Genomic DNA, 19,649 nt, shown 5'->3' with positions numbered 1-19,649 from the left:
CGAGGAATAAATGGGCTCTCTCGTCTTTGTGTGGGTGTGGCGATCTCACTTCGGCAAACGTGTGTAGATACGCCCGAAACCACGGAGGGAAAAACGTCTGTTCGTCGATCAAGGCCTGTGGAACCCATAAGTCGTTCGACATTACTTCTCCCCTGGGCTTGGGAGCTTGTAAGAGGTCCCGGACTAGGTGAACAACTGGCACGAACAGACGAACCCTCGGACGCAACACTGTAACACTTTGCGCATATCACTTTATCACTTTTGATTTTCTGTTTGCACTTATTTCACTGAAATCAAAACTTTAACTGATTTCTATCTGAAACACGCAATCCTATCCTTCATTAAAAGGTAGTAATTGCGAAAACAGTTTTACAATGCAACAGAAAAACATAAATAAAGATAAAGAATTCAGTGGCTGGAAAAGAGACTAAACACTAGAACAAATAAACTACGTTTACAATCTCTCACCGCATAACGCCTGGGAACAAGAATAAAACCCTAGAAACGTTTTACCTTCTTCCCCTACAGCGACTAGGGAGAAGAGTAAAAAACGAGAACAACGTTACCCGCTTGAACGAAACGTTTATTCTCCTCTCTCTCCCTCCGTCTATATCTCTCTCTCTCTTCTCTCTCGATTTAGCACCTGAGAGAAGAGCCCAATTATATATCGTTAAAACATGATATTTGCTAAAGGAAAAAACTGAAAGGTTTCCCAAATAAAAAGTTCCTTATTTAGAATTTAAACTCTTTAAGCTAAGAAAGAATGAACGAAACGCTAGAATCGGTTTACTCTTACTGCAAAGTGAAACCGTGATACACTCTCTCTCTATCGTAACGATAGAGCGCAAGTTGAACGTTCTGAACGTCAACAACTGCGGAGACTAAAAACTAAACGTTAGTTCATCTTTGAAAACAGTACGAGACTATCAAAGAAATTCTTCCATAAAACATTAAAATTAAAAAAGTATTAAATTCTTTAAAGGTTAAATACGATATAACGGGCTCAATGTTAATTAACTTCGGTTCCAAGTTAGGACCGCCTACTATTAGGAAAGGTCGCATATAAACAAACATAAAAATTTATTTTTTATAAGTTTATAATAATTGAAAAGTTAACCGAAGAGGCCTAAAAAGGCGGAGAGATATAAAATAAATGGATCTATAACGTGTTAAGCAAAATTACCAAAAACCTAAACACACTTCCGTCTAAGGGAAGGGTCGGCCATTTAAAAGTGAAAGAGAGTCCATACTCTCTTCGTCACCATAATTAAATCTATCGAAAACGAATTCAAGTTTGAAATGAAGATAAAACCCCTGCATAGCGAAAGCTCAAAACTGGAATAGTGTACTTCACCAAATCGTTGTGAAAACAAATCCAGTTTAGGGACGGCGTATTTAGTAGGTCCTGCCATTGGCACGACAGAGGAAAAATTGGTTCTTGTTGACAATAAGTACCTGAGTACCTACTCGACAGATGGCGCTGTTGTTGTACACCCCCACCTGTATAGCGATCGCTGGCGTATCCCGACCGTAGGTTTTTTCTGTCGGGCAACAGAGTTGCAGCTACATGATCATCGGGTAAGATTAATATTGAAAAATATCTCTTATTATTGCGTATAACCTAAATCACAAAAAACCACCCAATCTTAAAGGGGGTTGCACATTGCTATCACTGAATAACACAAGGAAGATGAGAGAACCAAATAATCTCCATACTGTACTAGAGTTCTATTGAAAGTAAAAAAATGGAAAAGTTTTAGTTTTAAGGTACATGTCAATATAAAACCAGGCTTTGAGCAACAAGCATTATGAACATGAGGGGAGTTTCATAGAAAAAATCTTAAATTAATTGGTGTTAAAAGATTATTGCAATGCATTTGATTATTTAAAAATCATTCCATTAGATGATGTATAGATGCATAACTAATAAGTAGCAGTTTTCCTTTTTTTGCATAAGGCATTAGGATAAAATTCTATATATGCACTCACACATGCTACATGATATAGTTAAGTAATACACTGTAAATAAGAATCAACCAAATGCAGCTGGTAAGCACAAAGACGCAAAGTGATGTAAACAGCATAAGTATTGGTGTGTGGTAATACTGTGATACATAATTGCAAAATAAATTCATTATATTGTAACTTGAAAACATCAGCTCCAATAGGATAGTCTTCAAGACTTTTTTAAACCTACTTTAATACAAGGTTAATACGGATATTTCATAAACTTCACCATTCACCATTTTGCTTCAGATATATATGAACCAAACTAATATTGACATGATAACCTTTAATAGGCTACTTCCATACAATCATATACAGAACCTCCTATAATGAATTGAAACAGAAATAATTAAAAATACAGTACGTATGTCAATAAAGTCTAAGGAAAATATTTGACAAGACAAAAAATAAATCTCAAACTAACATATCAAGCATTTGATGACCAGTTAACAGTAGCAATATCCCTAGTCAAGACAATCCTCAAGCCTAAAATGGAAGAAGCAGGATATCTGTAAGTAACACCAAGTGCATATAGCCTACATGTATGGCCCATTGGTCGGTATTACATACTAACCAAGTTCATTTGAGAACTTAGATTGAATGTGATAAAGCAAAAATGATTACTATTTATTTTGTGATTGATGGGTTTGTTTTAAAAACAGGTTTTCTTATAATTTCTTTTCTACAAGAATGATGGATGACCTGAACCATTTATTTGGGGCTGAATATGTTAAGAGCCAAGTGCCCAATGAATTCTTTAAGAAAGTTAACTGGATTGTTTGTGTATTCTAAACCAAAGAGGTACAAACTTTAACATATAATTCATTTGGGAGGTATATGTCATAGCTTCAAGATACTGTACTGTCTCCTCAGAATGAAGATACAAAAATATTAGTTCCTTTAATGTATGAAATCTTACCATCCCTGTGAGCTAAGAAAAGGGAATTTGGGGGAGCCTATCGGTCTACATGCCGAGTCATCAGCAGCCATTACCTGGCCCTCCCTAGTCCTAGCTTGGGTGGAGAGGGGGCTTGGGGTCTGATCATATGAATATAAGATGTCTCTAGGGCATTGTCCTGCTTGCTAGTGCAATGTCACTGTCCCTTGCCCCTGCCATTCATGAGCAGCCTTTAAATCTTTTTAAACCTTTAAAGGTCCCAACAAGGATAAAACAAACCAAAAGCAGACTAACAACTCCAAGAACTTTTGTTCAGTATGACAGCAGTCTTATGTCCTTGAATGCCTTGGAAGTAGAGATGGCCTTAATCTTAAGTACAGTTTGACAATCCCTTATCCGGAATTCTTTGGATTGGAAGGTAATCATTTTAAAGGGATTGACAAAGAAGAACATATCTATTATTAATATCTTTGATCAGAATATTGTTCAACTTGCTAATATGGTCTCAATTTTGATGATGAATTGAAGATACCAAAGAATTGGTGGAGTGTGTTAATGAAATGCTATCTAAGAAAGACTTAATAAACTTTGAAGCCCAACAGCAATTAAACTAGAATGGAAAGTAGGAAAGAATTGGAATACAAAAGAACTTCACTATAAAGGGGTTGGTGACAATGAAATTTACTGTTATGTTCATGAAAGTGAATGCGTATATACATTATGAAAACTATAGGGCATGGACCTCAATGCTGAACAGTTTATAAAGAAGGAAATGCAGTGAGTGAGCTTTTAGTGCTATAAAAATTATGAATAAAAGAAACTACAAAGCAAATTACAGAATACTTCACAAAAAGACCTCTAGAGTGCACAGGATGGAGATGTAATAAAATGAAATGGGTAATCTTAACCAACTAATGGTCAACAGTTGTACATACACATGGTCCCTCTGATATCCTTCTTCCATTGTGAAGACTTTGTAAATTCTCACACCTAGGGGCATTGTGACCACAACTTGGACTCAATATTGATTGATGAGTTTGTTATGAAAAGATGGTTGTCAATTATCTTTACACTATAAATTCCTTTTAAATTTTGTATGTCACAAAATTATAGTTGACACAATAAAAGATACAAACTCATTATGAGTATTTCTAATATGACACATACACCATGACCCACCTTCAAGTTGTATGTACTCTAGATGATATTTAATCTTCCTGTTATTGTACATAACTAAAATTCACTTCACTGGACACCCCGTGTAAAGCATATGTCACTTTATTAGCATACAGTATAAGTCAAGCAGAAAATTATTTTCTTTATTCCAAGCAAAGATTATTTCTTGGTTTGATGAACATTCTAAAAATGGAAGATTACTTTCAATTGTAAAAATTATACTCTGCTTGATAAATATTCAAGAATATCAATGAAAATGTGACAGACGAGGAAAAAAGAAGAAAATGAAGAAAGCTCACCTTACATCTCACCCAATACAGTAAGGAAAAAGTTGACATAAAAATGTCTATGATTATGAGGTTGGTAATTGCTCTAGCAATGTCATATCCTTAAACACAAGTTGATCTTTGGACATGAAACTGATAATCCAAAAATATGCAGGTCTAAAGTAAGGAGTTAACATGCTGTAAAACGTGGTCCACGCGGATTGGCTACTATAGCATATCTTCTAACTAAAATTGTGGAAAATTTCCCCAAAATATAAATACTGTATCAAAATAACCTGTTCCCCAAATTTACAATACCACGTGTATCTTTATCCCAATGATATAATACTGCTTGGCACTGTGGTTATTATATAATAGTGATCAGATATGAAACAAGTTTTGAGTACAGTACAGTATATCAATAAGCAATAAGGTTGTGTTATTGTGTTGTGTTACTGTGGGTCTACATGACAACAACAACAAATTATTCAGCTACTTTAAGCATTCTGTTTTTCCAACCAAAGTAGCTTGACTGGTCATTATGATCATGTGAATTAATAAAATTGCCCAATTTTAAAATTCTAGGGTAAATTAATTTTCTACTTAACAAGGAGATACTGCAATAAATATTTTCTGATTTGTCAGTAAATAAAATCTAGTGGTGCTTGCTTTAGTTTGATACCCCTTCTTAATATCAATAATAAGTGAGATAGTGCCAAAAGACTATCCATCCCTTTCGCTTTAATACTATACAAAGATCCTGAGAATAATAAATATCATAAAGTTATTTAAGGCTCTTTTCAACTCTCACTCAAATATGTAAAGAAGCTTAATTACTTCAATGACATTAGTAAAAGATCATATCTATATAAAGAAAAAAAAATCTTCCCAGTTCCTAAAATGAAACAAATTTCAGTAGAAATATAGATAAGGAAAACTTTAAGACGTTATATTCATAAATGCACCAGTGATATGTCCCATTTCAAGTCTAGTATTTGTTCTTGTTCCCTAACAAAATAACTGTCCCCACATTGTAACTCACAACTCTAAGTGATCAAACAGAACTTCTCAAGTCTGATATCCTTACAAAATAACATCCATCTTAGTCATTCAGTGTTAATTATCTTTAAATCAATGACTTTAAAAAATTATGACAAAGCTTCTATAACCAATTGGTAGTATGTTGGCCAAGGCACCTGCCACCCATGAGATACTACTGCTAGAGAGTTATTGGGTCATTTGAATGGCTTGATATTACTACATTGATTCACTCTTGTTATGGCTCATTTTTTTTTTCTATACATACACCCAAATAGTCTGGCATAGTCTTTACACTTTTTCCACTTTCCTCATACACCTGATAACACACAGACATAATTTTTCTTCACTTACATTGTTAACTACTGCACAATGATTTTTCAGCAGCTACTTTCTACTTGGTAAAGATGAAATAGATTATTCAAATATGGTAAAGAGCTCTTCAAAGAGATGGACACTACAAAATAAAAAAAAATTTTCTTTGGTCTTGGGTAGCCATAGCTTCTGTATGATGGTCTTGCATTGAGTTTTCTTGCTTGAGGGTACACTTCAGCAAACCATTTTACCTGTTATCTCTTCTTCTTTCTTTTTTTTAAATGGTGTGTTCGGCAGCTTAATAGAAGGGTCATAAATGCCTGGTGATTTATCAAGAGGTGGCCTTTTCCCTATCTGTTTCTTTATCTTCCTTTGGGGTGTTCATTTTCAAAACCATTGTTACTGTCCTCTTTTCAGCTGAGGTGGCTATCCTGGAGGGTACTTAGCAGGTGTCACTCATGTTGACCAATTTCATTTGACATTTTGTCTATAATGTATGAATTGTGTGTATCACTTTATATTTATCCATATACAGTATATATTGTTTTTGTTATCATTAATGCCATGTTTGTTTTCCAGTATGATGGGACTTTTTTCATTGCTTTTAATTCTTATTCTGTCTGGAGATGAGGAAAATCCAGAACCAGTGCATCTTGTACTTACCAGTGTCATCTAATGTACTACGATGTCAGGATGCCCGAGAACTTCAAATCAATCAATCAATCTAATGTACTGCAATATTCGAGACCTCGCAGTTGCATTCAGAGAGTATGAAATTCTATTATGCTCAGAAACTTTGTTTTTTTAAATGAGGCACTCATCTGAGCTCCTCGGCCCAAGTTTTAAGAAACCTGTTATTTCGAAACAGGATGCCATTCCTAGGGCAAGGGGAATGGTAAGGTATACTAGGAATGAGTACCCTGCTTCTCATAAATCCTGCTATGAACGTAGATGTCAAGTCAAATAAGTTTGTGGCAGGCATAACAACTCTTATTTGTTCCATATATCGGAATCCAGACTTGGATGATTCTATCTTTGATTGTCCTCTTACCAAGAAGATGATTTAAAGGCTTCTTTTGTGCTTGTTGGTGATTTCAACACTCACCACAAGGAGTAGTTATATTTAGTTTCTCCTACTGATCACCATGGCTTAAGAGCTCTGGACTTTGCCTCTGAATAAGGCTGTGAGCAAATCATAAGTGAAGCTACTCACAGGTCTGGTAACTGTTTGGACCTAGTAGGTAGGGGTACAAGCTACCCCTTGAGATACTACCCCTAGAGAGTTATTGGGTTGTCTGACTGGCCAGACAGTACTACTTTGGACCCCTCTCTCTGGTTATGACTCATTTTGCCTTTGCCTACACATACACCGAATAGTCTGGCCTATTCTTTCCTCATTCTCCTCTGTCCTCACACACCTAACAACACTCAAAATACCAAACAACTCTTTGCACAAGGTATTAACTACTGCCATGTAATGGTTCAGTGGCTACTTTCCTCTTGGTAAGGGTACAAGAGACTTTAGCCATGGTAAGCATCTCTTCTAGGAGAAGGACACTCCAAAATCAAACCATTTTTCTCTAGTCTTGGGTAGTGCCATACCTTCCGTAACATGGCCTTCCGCTGTCTTTGATTAGAGTTTTCTTGCTTGAAGGTACACTCAGGCAAGCTGTTCTATCTTATTTCTCTTCCTCTTGTTTGTTTTGAAGTTTTTATAGTTCATATATAAAAGATGTAATTTAGTGTTGTTACTGTTCCTGAAATATTCTATTTTGATTGTTTATTCTTCTCTTATAGTTTATCTATTGCCTTATTTCCTTTGCTCACTAGGGTATTTTCCCTGTTGGAGCCCTTAGGCTTATAGCATCTTGCTTTTCCAACTCGGTTATAGCTTGGCTTGTGATAATAAGAAAAAATAATACACTGACTGGGGAGTTGTAGCAAGTAAGGCTGGTTCTCCAGTTGGGATGGCTGATTATGCCTTGGTTTCGTTAGTAATTAAGAATGAAGTTTGTCCTTGATTGTCATACTCAACTAAGATAAATATAAAATTTCAAGCAGAATTGAATACCATTTGAAGTTATCTTCTGCATTTAGATTAGTAACAATTATATAAAAGTGTTGAGCCTGTTGTTCTCTTGAACGAGAATCTGGTCAACATAATTAATAGGCATATCCGTTTTGGGGTGTTAAAACACCAAGTGAAAGACAAACCCTGGTTCAATGATGATTGTACTGTATACATTCTTATTTTGGGAAGCAGGCCTATCATCTTTAGAACGGTAACAGATCAGATTTGACTTGGAATAACTACATTCAGCTAGATGTTGCTCAGAGAGTTTATGTTTCAACTGAAAAGGAATGCAATTTGATAATTAAAGAAACCCTTTTTGTTATAACCCAGAAACATAAATGGTGGGCTACCCTCTGAAATCTTTTGTGTAGATGCAACAGTTCCCCCTTTTATTTAAATCAGATGGCTCTGTCACTCACTGTCCAAAGGAAAAGGCAGTAAGCAGAGTAATGAGAAACTTGATTTTCCTCACTCCTGTTTTCCTAAGGCTAAACCAACTAGTTTAACATTTCAATCCTAGGAAATTAAAACACTCTTGATGGACGTTGATGCTTATGGAGGTGGAGACCCAATTGCTATTTTTCTTTTGTTTTTATACAGACTGTTGATTTCTTAGATTCTAAGTTGTCTGTTATTTTCTGCAAGTTAGCAAGAAAAGGTTCTTTTTGCACTTGTTGGAGAATTAGTAACTTTAGCCATGCTGATTACCGCCCCATTTCCTTAACTTCCATATTACCTAAAGTTTTTGACATAGACAAGTTAGAGTTGTTTCCTTAACTTCCATATTACCTAAAGTATTTTGACATAGACAAGTTAGAGTTAAGAAACAGTTCCCTAATTTGCAATTTGGCCTTCACATAGACCTTGAAGCATGTGATGCCCTTATTACAATTTCCAATGTTGTACAGAAATTTCTTGATTGTAGTCAGGAAGTTTGTATGTTAACCTTGATTTTAGTGCGGGCTTTGACAGTGTTAATCATGAGGCCCTTATTTTCATATTCAAACATTTGGGAGTGGGTGGGTCTTTTCTTAGCATTATTATTGAATTTTAAAGTAATAAATTGCAAACCATTCTTGATGGGCACCATGATGAATATAGATTTAGTAACGTGATATCTGGTGTTCTTCTAGGTAGTGTTCGACTAATTTCATACTATATACACATGCCACGTGATTTGGCGTAGAAAACAAGCTTGTTGCATATTCAGATGATGTTACTCTCTTTATACAATTCCATCTCCTGAATGTAGGACTGGGCTTGCTGAATCCCCTAATAGAGATCTAGCTAATATTAGTACATGGTGAAAATTATGGGGCATGAAGTTGAACCCTAACATAACTTAAATTATTATCATAAGTAGGTTGAGGTCAGTAGCTCCTCAACATCCAGAGCTCCGCACTGACAGTGTTTCTTTGACTATTTATTATTATTATTATTATTATTATTATTATTATTATTATTAAATGCTAAGCTACAACCCTAGTTGGAAAAGCAGGATGCTATAAGCCCAGGGGCTCCAACAGGGAAAATAGCCCAGTGAGGAAAGGAAATGAAGAAAAATAAAATATTTTTAGTAACATTAAAATAAATATTTCCTATAGAAACTATAAAAACTTTAACAAAACAAGAGGAAGAGAAACTAGATAGAAGTGTGCCCGAGTGTACCCTCAAGCAAGAGAACTCTAACCCAAGACAGAGGAAGGCCATGGTACAGAGGTTATGGCACTACCCAAGACTAGAGAACAATGGTTTGATTTTGGAGTGTCCTTCTCCTAGAAGAGCTGCTTACCATAGCTGAAGAGTCTCTTCTACCCTTATCAAGAGGAAAGAAGTCACTGAACAATTACAGTGCAGTAGTTAACCCCTTGGGTGAAGAAGAATTGTTGGCAATCTCAGTGTTGTCAGGTGTATGAGGACAGAGGAGAATCTGTAAAGAATAGGCCAGACTATTCCGTGTCTGTGTAAGCAAAGGGAAAGAACCGTAACAAGAGAGAAGGGTCCTATGTAGTACAGTCAGGCCAGTCAAAGGACCTCATAATACTTGATTCTTGATTGCAAATTTACTTTTGAGAAACATTCAGTTTCTTCCTCAATTACACACTAAATTGGCTTATTAAAAGTCTCTTAAAATTTTCGGTGATCAATTTATCTTTGAGAAATTTTCAATTCTTTCATTCTACCTTGTTTCAAGTACAGTTCTCCTGTCAGGTCTTCAGCTGGTGACTCTCCTCTTAATTTGTTGGGAAAAAATTTGCAGTGTAATATATTTCTTATTCCTGATCTTGTTATTAATCTCTGGCACTGTTTTACAGTTAGTTCTCTATACACGTTGCATAAAATTTTTCGTAATTCTGACCATCATTTGTATTTGGATCTTCTCAGACTGTACAATCCTGTATTTAGTACTACGTATACAGTTAATTTAAACAGTCTTTTCTTCTCCATCACAAGGCTCAATGCAACAAAGTTTTCTAGAACTTTTATTCAAGTGTGACCAGATAGTGGAATGATTTTCCTAATCAGGCAGTTGAATCGGTGGAACTTAAGAAGTTTAAACTTGCAGCAAATGCTTTATCTAGAACAGGCTGACATGAGTCTCTCCTCATAGTTTATATAAAACATATATTTTGATGTTATTACTGATCTCAATATATTTGACAGTATATTCTTAATTTGTTATTTCATATGTAGTTCATCTATTTCCTTATTTCCTTTCCTCACCGAGCTATTTTTCCCCGTTGGAACCCATGGGTTTATAGCCTCCTGCTTTTACAACTATGGTTGTGGCTTAGCTAGTAATAATAATAACAATAATAACACACCTCAGGTGGCAACTATCATGGCTGGCTATAATAACCATCCAATCTAGATGGAGGAACTTTTGAAAGTGCTCCATACTTACTAGCAAATGAGACTACCAAAAATAAAATAATGTTTGATCTTACAAATGAAAATCCATTTCCTTTTTTCTTAATAAAATAGTTTTGGATCAATGGCCAGGCATTTTTTTTTTCTTTTTCAGAATACGAATATCACAACAATTATAGCTATACACAAGAAGCACATAACACACAAGCATTAACATACATCAATGGATGAAAAGGGACTCTCAACATTTATAAACAAACTGGATACCATAGAGGCTAGCAATAGAAAGCAAATATGAGCGACCAATTGACCAATAACCAGTTAAACTTATTGACAATGCCATATATAAATTTCTGATTGCAAATAAAGCCATTATTACAGAGCCCAATATTATGTACATGCTTGCTCACCTATAATAGTTATTAAGTTTAGAGCTGGATGTATAAGGTCCAGGTTTGAAGAGAGTTCAAGCAATGTTATGCTCACAAATACAGTACTGTATTGTACTTTTAATTACAGCTTGATATAAATACTATATAACATAACCCACACCTTAGTACTTAGTTTCTGGTACTAGACATAAAGAAACTAAGAAACTATATGTAAATTCAAACTATATGCATTATAATAAATTAATGGTTATAATATGCTGTTATAAGCTAGGCTAAAGCATATTGTGATTATATGCACAGCTAATGGCATTAAATTCTCTATAAATTTATATACAAAGTTCAATAAAGAGATTCTCCTTTTATTCTCCTAATAACTCTTATTCTACATTCATGTCTTACATCAAGCACACCAAGGATGGAAAAAAAATATGATTTTTAAACAAAGTAAAATCTATTATTTTTATATCTTTGAATAGAAAATGCTATTTACTACAAATACCAAAATGATGACCTCTGAATAAGAATAAACAAAATTTATCTCGCCGTCTTTTCCTCTCCCCCTTCGAGGGATAGCTAGGCTTCCACCTACGCTCCATGTTCTGAGAAGAAATAGCTAGGCTTCAACCTACGCTCCATGTTCTGAGAAGAAATAGCTAGGCTTCCACCTACGCTCCATGTTCTGAGAAGAAATAGCAAGGCTTCCACCTACGCTCCATGTTCTGAGAAGAAATAGCTAGGCTTCCACCTACGCTCCATGTTCTGAGAAGAAATAGCTAGGCTTCCACCTACGCTCCATGTTCTGAGAAGAAATAGCTAGGCTTCCACCTACGCTCCATGTTCTGAGAAGCAAGTGGAAACACCTGGTCCTGTTGTCTACTCAGGTGGAAAAGAAGGGATGTGGGGCTTAATGGCATTTTTGCCATAACCACATGGCATATATTTGGGCTGGACATGGTTTTCCTTTTATTTTTCTTTGTGATTCAAATTGGTTACCCTCCACATTCTCATGAATTGGAACCAGAGACCTGGGGATATGTGTTCATTGGTCTTACTGGGTCTTGAGATTGGAGAAAGTCTTGGATGTAGAGGTAAAGAATAAGGGAGAAATTTACACTGCTCTAACTAAAGAATTTTTTTTGTTGGCAGAATAAATATTACCAGTCAGTTTGAGCATAGTAAATGCACCCATTTGTCTTACCGTGTTTGAAAAAATAGGTGTATGGGAAGACCTTGTTAAGGGACATGTCAATACATTGTTACTGTCATTGTCTGTGAGCAGTAAAACATTCTTACCACCCTCGACAGTAATTTTATCTCAATACAAATAGTGGGAATGGATGCAGATTTACATTAAATGAATTCACTTTCTTAGCGTGATGCAAATTATTAACATCAGAAACATTAAAACTTTATCATATTAGGCAAGGAAACATTAGTATCTACAGTCAAATGTAAAGTTTGGTTAGCACCTAAATTAGAATTAGATGTTGAGGCATGGTCTTCAAAAACATGAAACAGTCAACAAAGAATGTAAAACAATAACAGTCAAAATCTAGAATTGAACCCATTGAACCAGATGTTATCTAATTTATAAGATCTAAATTGTCACTATGAACAATTTGTGTCAGACTTACTTGAGAGTCGTCTTTGTTTTGATTCTGTATCTCATTCTTTAACATTGAATCCAACTAAGAAAAGATGGCTCACTAACAAAAACCCAAAATACAATACTGTATTGTACACTTGAATCACGAGAGTAAAGAGACATCTGAAGCTTTGATGACACTTGTTTTCTCAGGACCGGCTCTTTTCACTCGCTTCTTAATACTGTATTGTACATGGCATGTGGATGGCAGCATAGCTATCCCCCAGTAGGGGAATGATGACAGGAATTATTTTTTGTTTTTATTCTGAGATTATCAAGTCGGTATCTGGAATTAATAGCATTTTCCATTCAAAGGTATGATTCAAGGAAATAATCAAGCTTCACTTCACTAACCATCACCCTAATCCCAAGAGTCATCGTGCTGAGAAACATATACCGTACACACAAAAAAAAAAAGGAAAAATAAATAAAACAGTGCTACAGTCAAAGCTTCCACACACACAGAAATGAAAAAAAACTTGCCCTCTTTCTCGACCCCGTCCCTTTCCTCCAACAGATGAGATGAATTCTGTCATATTTCCGAGCGCCGCCGCACTCGCCCTGCAAATTTAGCCATGACGTTTCAATAAACTGGCTCTTCATAACTGTTAATACCTAGAAGATTCTAATGGGAAAAGGTGATACAGGCCCTTTTTCTACCCTACATTAAAATTATTTCAATGTTTACTATACAAATTGGAAAACACAGTACCACAATGCTAAATCTTTTTCCATCTCAAAATATACTTTCTAAAATAATAATGAAACTTGAAACCATTAATCATCTCACACCATTAACTTTTAATCTGACATAAAAGATTGAAACAAAAACCTCATAATTAGAAAGCAAAATGGTACTTTTTTATAAAGGCCTTGAATAGCAGCATACACAATGCCTTATTCATGTTTACCTTTTATTTAAAAAACTATCCAAAATGTTTGATGAACATCAGTGCATTCTTAATTAAATAATTTTAAAAGAAAATTTGAAAATCATAAGACCAAAAATACCAATTTATTAGAATGCATTCCCGAACAGCTCAGAGTAAGAGCAACTCATAAGCCACGGGACTTTTTTTCATTCCATAGGGCACCTGCTAGCTTTCGAGGCCTCAGTAACAGTGAAGGTGTAGCTAATTAATATCATGCAACTTTAAATAATACTTGAAAACAATATAGAAAGACAGTACATTCATCATTCAAACCTTCACCATACCATAGATATACTGTATAAAAATAAAATGAGCAATGAATAAGAACCAAAGTCATGCTAAACCTTACAAGATGTAAATTAATAGGGGAAATACACGTTTTGATTACAATGAATAATTATCCACGCATAAGCTATGTTTCTTTCAATCATTCTAGAATTGTTTACAATATTTTCTCATTCCTTCCACCCTAATAATTATGCACTTACAAAATCTAAACACTTATTCTTCCAAGTCCCTATGTCACAAACTGATCCAAAGCCAACAAGGAAGTAAGTAACAAGTGCGCAAGTTCAGGAGCTTTACTTCCAAGATCAAATAAAATCCTACTTACAAGATTGTTGTTGCATTCTTAATGGGCTTTGTTACCCATTGTCTCATCACACAGCTAACTTGTCAAACTTCCTTTAGACATTCTACCACTGACAACTGGACATCACCTCAAAGATGAACAAACCCCTTTATGTCTGAGAAGAGCTCCTCTCTAAAAGACTAATGGGTCAATGTGATTATCCAAGATTAAACAACCAATGAATAAGTTTTGGAAATGAAACAAATAAGAATTCTTTTTCTGAATCCTTATAATTTTCCATTTATCAAATTATTAAATTTTCAAAGCTCTGCTAATTATCATATCAAATTCAAATTATAAAAGATAAATCCCTTTGGAAAGGTCATTTTAGAGGAGTGTTCTAACTCAAGTGGTCTGGCTAATGTGTCTAAAAATCATCATCATAATTATAACAAAGATGGAGATCTGATTATGCATTGTAAAGACAGTACTTAGGATGGTGCTATAGATAAATAAGGGATCAGGAGCTAGGATAGACTTTTCAATCTCAGACACAAAAGGTTCCTATTTCAAGTGCCTTTTGCCTTCCTATTGCCATACATCTCCCAGCCCTTAATCACAGCCCAGGTGCAGCTGGAACATTCCTCACAATATGGGCATATAATACATTACTTTGCAGGCTATCTCAACTTGTCAGAGATATTTGATGCAAGAACCATTGTAGGAGGGAGAAATAAAAATCGCTTCATAAGCTTCTTCCACAACTATCAAGGCAAACACACTTTGCCACAATATAGTCAGAGAAAGTGACAAGAAATTTTTCTGCTGAGAAGCAAATGAGAATACCTTGGTATTGCAGATAAGCAAGACTTAAGGACATCAAATATCAAAATGCACCCGATAACAAGAGATCTATTGTAACATTTAATTCTACCAGAATTTACTACTAGATGTTAAACAATTAAATACCAAGGACAGTCTAAAAAAAAAACTCTTCACAAGAAATTGCAGCTGCTATGCGAAGTTAACCATTCACATACTCCCCTAATCCTACTTCTGAATAGTTGAATATAAGATTATCAGCCCCTACTTGCTATTGTAACCACAAGATAGTTAAAAAATAAGCAAGTCAACACTGAAATACTAGTTAAGTGATAACAGTAGTAAATACAGTAAGTACATCTAAATGAAACACAAACCTGTTACAGTACACCCCAACATAAAAATTACACATTACAATAATTCACTTGGCTATCTATGCAAAATACCATAACTAAATACAGATTTCCATACAAAATAATGTAAACAAAGGCAGTCTGCAATAACTTAATCTAAGTAAAAATGTGAGAGCTGTAGCAGACAAGAAATGGAAGTCCCCTTAATAAGGAATATCTAAACTAATATCTAACTTTGAACTCTCATATTTCATAGAAATGTTATGTAAACGTGTTTCCACTCAGGTTAGCATTAAATACATTTCTGAAATACAAGAATGTTCATAAGAACAAGAATAGCTTTTCCTAAATTCCTAAGTGGGATGATGACATTTTTTCATAAATACAATGATGAGTCAATCTTCAAACTTTATGAGTGAGTGAGAGAGAAAACTAATCTCCAGATTTTTCACATGAAGAGACCCAATTCATATCAAATCTAAGACGTAATACTTTTCATGTGAAAAAAATAATCCATAAATTCTAGAATAATACAATGCAAATTCTACATTTATGTATATAATCACCCATATTTGGCTCTATAAGGAAGAGACTGTTTTCAACATGTGTTCAAGGGAAGAAAATACAACTTGTAATAGTGAATGTTCTGCATGTGTTTGAGACCAACAGCACTATGAGTCAAAATCATCCAATGCATATTAAACCAAAGAACACTAAAGCATACCCCGCACGTGTTTCATACATGCTCGCACACTGTAACTATTTTCCTTTTTATCTTATCACTCCCTCTTCCCTGCACTGTTAATAGACCAACATGTACCACACATTTCATACACGCTCAAACACATCCTAAAATAGCAATTTCTTGAGTAATATGAAAACAACCTTTTTGGTGTAAGAAAACCTGGTTTCAAACATGTAAATTTTTCCTTGTAATATATTGAAGTTATGCCTGATAAAAACAGGTACTCATGAGGAAACTGACTGAATAAACCTAGCTTCAGGTCTTCTCATATATCAAATTGTTATATACAACATATGAAGAGTACAAACAAAAAATAAACCATCTCTCTGATGCAACAAATATTGTTTCTATCTTGACTAATTGTAACAAGCAAACACTGAACCCTAAACACAATTAATTTCAGTCTCTACGGTATAAACAAAGGCTAGTTTTGGTCATAACCGAAAAATTAAACTGATTTTGTTGCTTGAAAGCTTTCTGAGTTCACTCAAAATACAATCATCCCACCTTCTTTTGTCAGTAAACTTACACATCTTTTTTATGGAAGTAAATAGTTTGTTCACTCTAAACCTATCTACTTTTATCAATTAATAATGACATCTTTTATGAGAACTTAAGTATCAACTTTATTCTGAGAAAAAAATATCTAAGTGTTCCATGGAAAGACAAGAACTTACATGAATTTGAGAATTCAAAATCAATACGGTGTAGTATTTCAAGATTAAAGTGATTTGATATGCAAAAAATATACAAAATTCTACATTTTTCCTTGTCTGTACATATGCAATTATCTATCCTGAAATTACATGAACACTGTATGGAAATTGTGATCTATCAAACATATCCAGAACCCTTCCAAAAATGAACAACACATAAGTAACATACTGAAATCCAACATACAAAAATCACACATGAAACAGTTTGGGTAGAAATACCAAGCTATAAATAAATGATACTCACTGTGAGCCTCCTGGCGCATAGTGTGCAAAGCATGAGCAGGGGGTGATGGACATGGTTGTAAATGACCAGGAAGCTCCAACAATCGACCTATTTGATGAAGTTTTCTCTGTCTTGCCTTCATTCTCCCCTTTGTTAACCTGTATAATAAAATATTAAAATTTAATTTTTATAGGAGCTCTGATAAACTTTGCGATGTATAGTTTACATTTTGATCATTATGACCCATTAATCAATTGCTGCTTTTATTCATTGGGACCATCTCTACATGCATAAAAAAAAATGAAAAAGATGGTTCAAATTGGCTTAGTTCTAACTGAGTAACTAGCATTGTTCTCCTCATACCATTGAGGAAATTGATTAATTAACAGCTCCAGATAGATACTTCATATACATCTCTCTGTGTGCCTCTTTCATGCTAATTTTTCTTTCGGTACATTTATTGCCTCCTTTCACTGCACAGTAATACCTCATCATATCACAGTTTACCTATTGCTTCCTTGGTACGTTGCTGATTTACAAATATATTACAAGCCTTTGTAAATCTATGAAGCAGATTTCTCTTTATATCACAGGTTTCTGAGGGCAGATAAGTTTTATATTTTTCATAATTCAATAAGTTTCTTTATAAATATTCCTTTTTGGGCCTAAAAATTAATAAATTACATTAATCCAGCATATACTCATGTAACCCTTGTGATCTCACATATTGTGAGAACACCAAATTTTCACCCATTAAAAGTGCTTTTACCATGAATCTCGTGTATCATGCTAGTTCATTTTTGAGACCAAATTACAATAAACTGAACTCTTTCTCTCCTTCTCTATTCAAACTTCTAGTTCAGTAACTTGAAAAAATAAAAGTAAAATTATTAATGCATAAGGCTATAAAAAACTGAACAAAAAACCGCTATTTTATTATCATCAACCTATTAGGATAACAATATGCCCCCTGTGGCCGCGGGGGCATATAAAAATTAGAATAGGGCCAACGTTATCCCTGCGTGTCGTAAGAGGCGACTAAAAGGGACGGGACGAGGGGGCTGGGAACCCCCTCTCCTGTAAAAAATTCCTGCGAGACATCGACAAAGAAATGGAGCTGGGGGAGAGTGACTGTTCCCCGCACTCTAGTTTTGGGGTGTTTAAATGTGCGTGGATGTAGTACGATAGAGAGTAAAAGATGTAAGATTGGAAGTATGTTTAGAAGTAGAAGGATGGATGTATTGGCCTTCTGTGAGACAAAGATGAAAGGAAAGGGTGAAGTGATGTTTGGTGAAATGTCTGGGATTGAAAGGGGAAGAGCGAGAGAGGGTGTGGCTTTATTGCTGAGTGAATGGATGACAGGTAAAGTAGTGGAATGGAAGGAGATATCATCTAGGTTAATGTGGGTAAGGGTTAGGTTGGGTAGGGAATATTGGGCGTTTGTCAGTGCGTATGGGCCAGGTAGTGAGAAAAGTGAAGAAGAGCGGAATGAGTTCTGGAATGATTTAACTAGGTGTGTAGAAGGACTGGGTAGAAGGAATTATGTAGTTGTTATGGGTGACTTAAATGCTAGAGTGGGCGCTGGAGAGGTAGAAGGTGTCATTGGTAAGTATGGCGTACCAGGTGAAAATGAGAGTGGTGAGAGACTGGTAGACATGTGTGTTGAACAAGAGATGGTAATAAGTGCTAGCTTCTTTAAAAAGAAAGATAAAAATAAGTATACATGGGTAAGAGTGGCAAATGGAAGAGTAGTAGAAAGGGCATTAATGGATTATGTGTTGGTAACTAAAAGAATGTTTGGAGGATTGAAAGACGTGCACGTGTTTAGGGGTATGGCTAACGGTATGTCTGATCATTTTTTGGTGGAAGGAAAATTAGTTGTAGCAAAAGAGTGGGGGAATAGAGTAGGTGGATGTAAAAGGGAGGTAGTGAGGATTGAAGAGCTAATAAAACCGGGGGTAAAAAGTAAATATCAGGAAAGGTTGAAAATGGCATATGATGAGGTGAGAGTAAGAGAAACTGGTAATTTAGAGGAGGAGTGGAAGTTAGTAAAAGAAAATTTTGTTGGGATTGCAAGTGATGTATGTGGCAAGAAGGTTGTTGGAGGCAGCATGAGGAAGGGCAGTGAATGGTGGAATGAAAGAGTGAAGGTGAAAGTGGAAGAGAAAAAGAGGGCTTTTGAAGAATGGCTGCAGAGTAATAGTATAGAGAAGTATGAAAAATATAGAGAGAAAAAGGTGGAAGTAAAGTGCAAGGTACGTGAGGCAAAGAGGGCAGCTGACCTGAGGTGGGGTCAGGGATTGGGTCAGTCATATGAAGAGAATAAGAAGAAGTTTTGGAAAGAAGTGAAGAGAGTAAGGAAGGCTGGCGCAAGAATTGAAGAGACAGTGAAAGATGGAAATGGAAGGTTGTTAAAAGGAGAGGAGGCAAGGAAAAGGTGGGCGGAATATTTTGAAAGTTTGCTGAATGTTGAGGATAATAGGGAGGCAGATATAATTGCTGTTCCAGGTGTTGAGGTGCCAGTGATGGGAGATGAGAATGAGAGAGAGATAACAATAGATGAAGTGAGGAGAGCACTAGATGAAACGAGAGTAGGAAAAGCATC

The 19,649-nt window shown here is 35.3% G+C and overlaps 1 protein-coding gene across 6 annotated transcripts in view; it reads right to left on the bottom strand.

Moving 5' to 3' along the window:
* Positions 1-19,649, bottom strand: part of ema (C-type lectin domain containing ema) — a 187,024-nt gene that overhangs the window by 37,324 nt on the left and 130,051 nt on the right. For 5 of the 6 annotated variants that reach the window (XM_068386910.1, XM_068386908.1, XM_068386912.1 and 2 more), the window contains one exon: positions 17,066-17,202. In XM_068386910.1, the coding sequence (XP_068243011.1) occupies positions 17,066-17,202 (137 nt within the window). Of the gene's footprint in view, positions 1-13,135; positions 13,244-17,065; positions 17,203-19,649 lie in introns of those variants that run through there. The other variant, XM_068386913.1, reaches the window with a different exon arrangement.

This window comes from Palaemon carinicauda, chromosome 14 (assembly GCF_036898095.1).
Source record: "Palaemon carinicauda isolate YSFRI2023 chromosome 14, ASM3689809v2, whole genome shotgun sequence".
Taxonomy (NCBI): Eukaryota; Metazoa; Arthropoda; class Malacostraca; order Decapoda; family Palaemonidae; genus Palaemon; species Palaemon carinicauda.
The sequence above is the reverse complement of the archived record's forward strand: the minus strand, read 5'-3'. Positions and strand labels throughout refer to the sequence as shown.